The 9,371-nt window shown below is 31.7% G+C and overlaps 1 protein-coding gene across 1 annotated transcript; it reads left to right on the plus strand.

Annotated features, from left to right (window-relative positions):
• The first annotated feature begins 1,916 nt into the window (after window positions 1–1,916).
• On the plus strand, window positions 1,917–6,402 carry LOC134722315 (uncharacterized). Its single transcript, XM_063585925.1, has 6 exons — window positions 1,917–2,290; window positions 2,598–2,663; window positions 2,986–3,072; window positions 3,956–4,093; window positions 5,686–5,773; window positions 6,260–6,402. The coding sequence occupies exons 1-6, from the start codon at window positions 1,928–1,930 to the stop codon at window positions 6,400–6,402; spliced, it is 885 nt and encodes a 294-aa protein (XP_063441995.1). The 5' UTR covers window positions 1,917–1,927.
• The last annotated feature ends 2,969 nt before the right edge of the window (window positions 6,403–9,371 follow it).

The following is a 9,371-nucleotide window of genomic DNA, read 5'->3' on the forward strand; positions in this document are numbered from 1 at the left end:
AAGGGACTTGGCCTGGTTTATAATTATAAAAGACAATCGTTTATTATACGCTGGTAGCTGAGAGGGCTAGATGAATGAGTTGCAGAGTCAAATTTAAAGTAGAATTCGAATCCCCCCTTTTCTTTTTGTTGTCCGTTTTCTGAAGTGTTTTCGTTTTTCTAAAATGTTTATGGTGGATACTTTTTGAAATTATAGCTGGTTACCAGGTATATCTAAGGATTAAAATTGATTTTTTCACGTATTACAAAAGAAAGTAATTACATTCAACTTGTTCATTTTTGTGTTATAAACAAACTTTGATTTCATCTGTTTCAGCCCATATCCTGACACATGTGCATATTTGCAAATCTTTTTGCCAGTAAATCGAGATGAATCTAGTATTGGGTTACCTATTAGAAATTTCGGTAACATATATATCGCATATACTTAAATTTATTTCGAATATGTTTCTTTTTGTTAGCCACGGGTAGTATTCAGAAGCATAATTAATTAGTTGAAAACAACATACTGAAAGTGAATATGAAGTTATTATATGAATTGTTTGTAGTGATATCAACTACATGAATACATTTAAATTGATGGTTATTTCTAATGGATCGTTTTAGTTTATTTGATTGCTATTTGAACTCAACAATCGATTTGGATCGTTATTAAGACACAATTTTTCATCTAGGTTCATGGCATCGACTTAACCAATCAACGCGTATTCATCAAATCTACATTATAAAATCTAAACAATTTGTATATATGATGCAATCATAATTAAATGATAAAGATAGAACATAATTAGATTTATTAACAAAGACAGAAGAAACTCTATTAGTTTGAATCACTTCTGATTGGCCTTAAAATGTCGGTTCAACACTTCACTTTCCACTTGATTGGACACTTCACTTTCCACTTGACTGAACACTTAACTTTCCACTTGATTGAACACTTAACTTTCCACTTGATTGAACACTTCACTTTCCTTTGACGGAACACTTCACTTTCCACTTGATTGAATACTTCAATTTCCACTTGACTGAACACTTAACTTTCATTTAACTGACCTTTTATTATGATTGTGTTCCGGTCTCTCTGATACGCTAATATATAATAGATGCACCCAAGATAATTCATTCCGAATTTTTTGTTTAGACCGGGTCTCAAGTGACACGACATTAATATGAAAGGATATTCAAAAACCACATTTTCCACTTTACCTTTACATTAAATAGTCCATATGGGTTTTTCTTAGTTTTTAATTATAATTTTAACATCACTCTTTGCAACATTTCGATATGCTATCATATAATGAATTGTGTAATCATATAATGAATTCTATAATTAACATGTCTGAATGCATATGTGTGGATTTTGTCCATTCGTTTGATGTTTGATTAGGAACTGTCCGATTGAATTTTCCTCGGAGTTCAGTATTTGTGTGATTTTACTTTTTATATAATATCGTACGAGCATCTGTTTCTCCGTAACAGTCAATTCAGAATACTAATGAACATTTGGGTAAATGCTAATTGATAAATACGCTTGTTGACCAAATTGATATTAACTCTACAAACATATTTACATAGAATTTTCCCATCCGACAGAAAGTAATAATACGGAAGCTTGTTCTCAGTCAATGATCCTTAACTTTGTGCTGCATTTAATCATTTTAACTTTTTGTATTCAAGCCTCACGAATAAATCTTTTGTAAACGAAGCAAATATAAATTTGCATTCTTGATATCAACGATTATGTCGTTTTAGACCTTGCTTTATATGATTGTACAAAGTGGTTGTTTAGTTTTTAAACAATGCATATCTAATTAAAAATATTGTTCAGCGTCGAGAAAAATCACAAGCAAATAAAGCTTTTTATATTATTTAATGACTTGTAATAAGTGTATAAATATGTCTCTTTCAGATTTTTTTTAAATTTCAGAATGACAGCAACGACCGGAAATATTCCGATGTCCTCTCAATTTATACAACAAGTAGTGGGAATCCCACAAGATCTACCAGTCGGACCCCAGGAAAGAGCATTCCCTGCGAAAACATTTATGGTGTTTGGTAGTTTACAGATAGGTCTTGGTGTTCTGCTTGGGATTCTCAGTTTAATTGGAGTGATTTTGGGTATAACTGCATGGAACAAATACGACGACTGTCTCGCCAATATTTATTCCGTAACAACCAAACATTACAACAGTGGGAGTTATTTTGATGGTAGTGATTGGTTATGTTATCGATACAATGCTGTTAACGCACTTTTTACATTTGACATAATTTGTCTAATATGTTCAGGATGGGTAAGTAAATAGTTTAAGCTTCCTTATGTCAAGAAAACCTACTGTGTTATCTGGAATTATACAATTGTAGAAATATTCTTAAAAATATAATTGTACGTACTCTTAAGGGCACCAATTCTCTCCCTTTAATTGTTCATATGGTCTAATGTTTTTATAGATTTAGATATTTCAGAGTTTCACCATTTTCTTTTCTTGTACCTTGTTTTAGTAAAAATATCAAAATCATCAATTGTGAACCTTAAGTTTTGTTAAATAAAGAACAGGTAAACTAAATATCATTTAAGTTTCGTATTCTTTATTATTTTAGTACGTTGTTACTGGGTTGCTGCCTTTGTGTATGACAAAGAAGAGAGAAGCGAAATGGATGTGTTTGGTAAGCATTAAGTTCAGAAAGACCTATGATTCATTCATTTTGAAAAGGAATAAAACCAAAAACAAACGTACATATTTTACATATTTCATAGATGAAAAACAATCTCTACAAAAATCGAATAGACGCAACAATTCACTCTGTTTTATTAGAATTCTATGTTTGTAATTCTGGTACAGTTTTTATCTGCTCGGGTATATAGTTATTTTTTCGTTACAAGAAGGAAATAAATAAAAAAAAATATGTTTAAATCAAATAATATTTCAACGTTATGTACATTGTACAAAGTGTAATTAATCTATTTCAATGTTGTTTTTTTATGAAGAAAACTGGATTTATGTTGTGTAGCTTAATTGGACTGACAAATGTTGTTCCAACTATGTTCAGTCTTGGTGTGCTAGGTTCAATTACAGTAAGTAATGTTGTTGATGATCAATAATAAAAAGGTGGAATTGGTAAGCCTATGGCACGTCATTGACATGATTAGCTATTCAGCTTATATTTTTTTAATATTTCGAGCTGTTTGTTAAACGGCGTGTCTCTTTTGTGTATATGGAAAACAGGGTTTTACCCAAAGTTGCAAGAAATATATTCAACCCTTAAAATAGCATTGAAAGGAGAGGGTATGATATGGGGCGTTTTTGACCCCCTCTCAAAAAGAAGACGTATTTCATACCATAGTTAGCTTGTGGGTGTAGATTATAGATGAAAAATATATAAAATTATGTATTTGAAGAAATACGATGTTAATTGAATTTGATAAAAAAAGAATTATTCAATTCCTAACTTATCCATGATATACATTTTCCATCATTCAATATTATATACTATTTATATGTCTTATCATGTTATACTTCTACGAAAGACAACCCTAATTATAAACACGCCGTCTTTAACCATGTAAGATCTACAAATTACCAGTAGCAAATATTTATTTTTCCTCAGCTAGAATAAACCACGCCTCTTTGAAAACGAAACTGCTTATTGCATAGTGTCTAGAGATCGTGATCACTTTACATTATTAGTTGTAAAAGCATAAATTTTCGTGTTTCGTATATTTGGTCGAAAAAATATATCCACGAATGTTAAACCCAACGAAATTTATGTTTCTACACCAAAAGTACATCATTTGTTAGTCAAGTATTGACTTTATCTAGTCCAGAATGAAAAAAATCTATTTTTTTGTACTAAATTGAACTCGATGAATTTATATGTAAAAAGCAAAATATTATTTTATCATTTTCACTTTGTTCATTTGCTACATGCTGAAATCGACACTTTAATGTTTATTTCAGAGAGAAAGATATGATTTGAAAACAACAGTGAATCTGCCAGTTTTGATGGCCGTATTGTCCTTTGCAGAAGCAATAGTCGCAGTCGTTTCTGCTTTTTTCTGTTGTTGCTACTCGACATACGGATTATCAAATCAGAAAGTAAGCAAATATTGCTAAAAAAAAGGGAACACTCCCCGCCCCCAATTCAACCTACGTATTTCACACACGAGCGAACTAAGAGAGTAATAAGGTTAGCTGGTAAGATGTTGTCACCAAAATAGACATTGTCGACTCAACGTTACACATGTTTTTCTATACATACGTAAGAACTATTGTTGTAAGTTGTCTGCTTATAATATCAATACATTTCTTTTAGGTGATATAACAGTGCATGAACAACCATTTGGTACTATTGAAAATGAACCCTATATAATAAACCAAAATAAAAGCACGATTTTATTAATACCTTACAGTTGATACGATTTTTAGCTCACCTGGTCCGAAGGGCCAAGTGAGCTTTTCTCATCACTTGGCGTCCGTCGTCCGGCGTCGTCCGTCGTCGTTAACTTTTACAAAAATCTTCTCCTCTGAAACTACTGGGCCAAATTAAACCAAACTTGGCCACAATCATCATTGGGGTATCTAGTTTAAAAAAAAGTGTGGCGTGACCCGCCAAACCAACCAAGATGGCCGCCATGGCTAAAAATAGAACATAGGGTAAAAATGCAGTTTTCGGCTTATAACTCAAAAACCAAAGCATTTAGAGCAAATCTGACATGGGTAAAATTGTTTATCAGGTCAAGATCTATCTGCTCTAAAATTTTCAGATGAATCAGACAACCCGTTGTTAGGTTACTGCCCCTGAATTGGTAATTTTAAGGAAATTTTGCTGTTTTTTGGGTTATTATCTTGAATATTATTATAGATAGAGATAAACTGTAAACATCAATAATGTTCAGCAAAGTAAGATTTACAAATAAGTCAACATGACCAAAATAGTCATATGACCCCCTAAGGAGTTATTGTCCTTTATAGTCAATTTTTAACCATTTTTCATAAAATTTGTAAATTTTTACTACCAGTAACATTTTCCAGAGAAACTACTGGGCCAAGTTCATTATAGATAGTGATAATTGTAAGCAGCAAGAATGTTCAGTAAAGTAAGATGAACAAACATGTCACCATCACCAAAACACAATTTTGTCATGAATCCATCTGCTTCCTCTGTTTAATATTCACATAGACCAAGGTGAGCGACACAGGCTCTTTAGAGCCTCTAGTTTTTTTAAGTCATCAGTTGTAATTCCCATAGATCGGAGCAATTGACTTATATTCTTTCTTACTCTGGACATAATCTCTGAATACACAGACAAACTGGAACTCGAAATAACTTTTTGGCCATCACACAGTTTTCGTTGCGTGAATCGAATTCCAAACTTAACAGACATTATGTCAATATATATGGCCAGTATGCATACTGTTGTTTTTTCTATGGTCGGTTGTTGTCTCTTTGACACATTCCCCATTTCCATTCTCAATTTTATTGGAATATACATCAAGTTTTAGTATGATTTCCGTATCATTATCTTCCCTGGTGGAGGATATGGTATTATTTCTTTATATGTAATATCCTGAAACCTTGTATGAAACTGATTGTTTTTATGTTAAAAAAAAATTATTACTATTTGTTTTTAAATCAAAAGAAAGCATAAAATGTCTATTTAAATACTTGTGTTTTCATTTTTTAATAGGGAGTTGTTATAAGCACACAACCTGAATTAATTATCAATTCACCACCGACTCAGGATATTATCGAAAACAGTCATTATTGTATTACTGGTAAATTATTAAACCATTTTATCGTAACCATAAATTACTTAAAACATTTACCAAATTTTTCAATAGATATAAAAATTTGGTTTTGAAGTATGGTTATGCCCTTAGAAAACTGATTCCAAACGTGACAGTACATCCTCATTTATATGCAAATGTTGTTAACCATGCTCAAAAATTTAGAAATGATCCTGTTAAACTTGTCGCTCCTTTAAATAAATTTATTCTAAAAGGTTACCAATTCAACACTGTAATAAAATCAATGAATATTGTTTTTATTTGTATAAATGTTGATTTTGTTATCAGTTAATTAAAAGCAATTTAAATATTACTAGTATGTTATATACATATACACATTCATGGACCTACAATCTGTCGATACCTGTATATTGGCATTTCACAAGGTCATGTTTTTCTCTGACTTTTTATGACGTTTTTACATTCTCATTGACAATCGTACCACATCTTCTTTTTTTATTTTTATTATATCAGATCTGATCAACAAACGGACAAACAGTTCACCAAACAGTGCAGTATCAAATAGGGGAACAGTGCCAAGTAATGACTTCAACTCAACTAAAAGAACAACAGTGCAAGTAATGACATCAACTCAACTTAAAGAACAAGAGGTTTAAACTGTTGATGGTACAAATCTACCAACCTACAACGATTAGAGCATATAAAAAAAATCTATACACGTAATTGTTGTTGTTTGTTGTAAAACTCAATGGCTTTACATTTCCATTTGTACAAAATACATGAATTATGAGATACAATATTATATATATATGTATGAATTGAAGAGCTTTCAATTACTTTCTTTTGTTAACCTAAAAAACGGTTTAGATTTATAAAAAACATAAGGTAATGAAAGGTACTGTATGTTCATAATATCAAATTAACTGTTTACAAAACTTAAATATTTTTAAATACTAAAATTGTTCTACCTCAGGAATAGAGCGTCACTGATGAGTCTTTTGTAGACGAAACGCGCGTCTGGCGTAACTATAAGATTTGAATGCTTGTATCTATGATGATTTTATTGCTATAAATGAGACTAAAAACATATAAAGTGTTTATTTTGAAAAACAGATATTTAAGTTTTATGGAAGACAATAAGTACCTGATTCTCTGAAAACATCTTTTTTTATATGAATTTCATATTTTATAATAACTTTTTTATATATATTCTGGCAGTATATCCAATCAGTAAAGATTGTAAATATATATTGTAATACGATTGTCAACACACTTACAGACCTATATTGAATACCTCCAACTGTATATTGTTTTAATATGATGTAAAACCATTGAAGCCTTCAAAGATCGATTTGAAAACGAGTCTTGTTCTATTGATTTATGAAATAACATTGTAATAGGTCAAGTACAACATTGTATGGCAGACTTGAAACAATGAAAATATCGACTTCATCAGCAGCATATAACAATACAGTTCATATTTGTTGTTGTAAAAATACCGAGTTGAGTAGAAGAATGTGAAATTTCTGTAACAGCTGTTATAAAAATCCATAAAATATGACCACTGTCGCTTGGAAATTGATTTTGCTAACATAAAACAAATACTTTAATACTTAGACTATTATTTTTAAAAGACTTTGATAATTTAGTAAAAAGTATATACCAAATAATTTGTTAAAGATAAAATTCCAAAATACTCATTGTCATGTATATGTGTGATAAATTGAGTATGTTATAAAGTTAATATGATTTAATCTTTATTACACAATATACATAACCATTTGTTTTACTCTGAATAATATTAAAAGTGATAAAATGACAAAACAAAATAAACCAAAAAGAGAACCTAGAAATTGTTAAATTTTAATGAAATTCGTTTAGAACGATCATTTTCATTGGACGTTGGCAAATATTTTGAAGGGAAGAATTCAACGTTCTGTCAGTTCGTAACTTAGGAAAGTGTTGTTTTTTTTCCTCATCTTTGAGACAACATTAAAACCATTCAAAATGGGTATGAAAAGTATCATATTTTGTGAAGTAGTGGTATCTGACACCGAATGTATACCTTTGACGTCATACTGTTTACATAACAAAGACGATGTTAAAGATGGCAGGTCTTCTTCATTGCATTTTTGTTAGCCAAAATATGAATTTTATTTTAATATGTTGCATTGAAATGGATATACATGTATTGTTTTTTTTAGCTTGGCTCACATAAATTTTGTGATCGTACTGTAGCAACAATCGTTTACTATGCTCGCTTCACGTTGCCAAGTAAACTGAATTTGTGACAGTAAAAGCTATTTTTTACAAAACCAATCTCTATTTCAATTTCTATGTAGCAATATTTCAGCAGCGTCTGCATATGAAGTTTCATTTTTTACATACATAAGGCCGTTAGTTTTCTCGTTTGAATTGTTTTACATTGTCTTATCGGGGCCTTTTATAGCTGACTATGCGGTATGGGCTTTGCTCATTGTTGAAGTCCGTACGGTGACCTATAGTTGTTAATGTTTGTGTCATTTTGGTCTTTTGTGGATAGTTGTCTCATTGGCAATCATACCACATCTTCTTTTTTATATTTATATATCTCAGGTAGAACGATATCCCGAGGCTTGTATTTCCAACCATGATTTCCTTGAAAGAGGGTTGTTGCTCAAAACCAGTTTCAAGTGATTAAGTTGAAATCACCTCTTCGTTAATTTAACAGTCGATAATAGATATGTTCCAATTGTCGTTACTAGACACCCATTCCATTTCACCAAATGTGACCTACCAAATGAGACTCATTGTACGAGCATGAGACACATATATAATGTATATGGACCTAGTAATCATGGTAATACCTCTGTCTTAGATGGCTGAACCGTTCACTAGGATCTTCAGATTTAGAAATTGGTGAAATATAACCTTATCTTCGGATAAACTACATTCTTGAAGCATAAATCTAATGCCCGCGTCACACTGTCCCGATTTTTACGCGGATGGCAACACGATTATGGAAATTTTCAAAATCGGGACTAATCGTATCAAGATCAAGCTATTCGTAGTGCCATCTTTAACCATCGGCCACTTTTTCTAGTCTTCGGGGACAACTTCGGGAAGGGTTCTAAATTTTTTAATATGTTAAAAAATCCCCGAAGGTGCGTCCGATGTTGAGGGTTCGTATTGAGTTCGTATCACCATCCTCACCATCGTAATGTCACCGGGAATGCATCTTTGAACATTCGTGTTTCCATCGTTGCCATCGGGCAGTTTTGACATTAAGATGTCTACACGAATGAATTACGAAACTACCCAAAGGTCTTACGATGGCAACACGACTTCGTGAAAACCTCGTAATCCCGTCGTGTTACCATCGAAAAAAGTACGAAGGCGACAAGATGGAACTACGACGACAATAAATCCAGCTAAATGTAAGTTAATTTTCGCGCTAAAATTAACATTTAAAGTGCCATGCGCGATATGCACTGGTCAGTCTTATACGACAGTTATAAGAAAGACGTTCACAAAAAAATGGAGCTCATATCATATGATTCTATGAGAACAAGAAAGGCGAGAGCGTTGTTTCTATCAATTCAAATGGAACAAGAAGAGCAGCTATTTCAGGCCCAGGATTTACTTT

The sequence above is a fragment of the Mytilus trossulus genome, chromosome 6 (assembly GCF_036588685.1).
Source record: "Mytilus trossulus isolate FHL-02 chromosome 6, PNRI_Mtr1.1.1.hap1, whole genome shotgun sequence".
NCBI lineage: Eukaryota > Metazoa > Mollusca > Bivalvia > Mytilida > Mytilidae > Mytilus > Mytilus trossulus.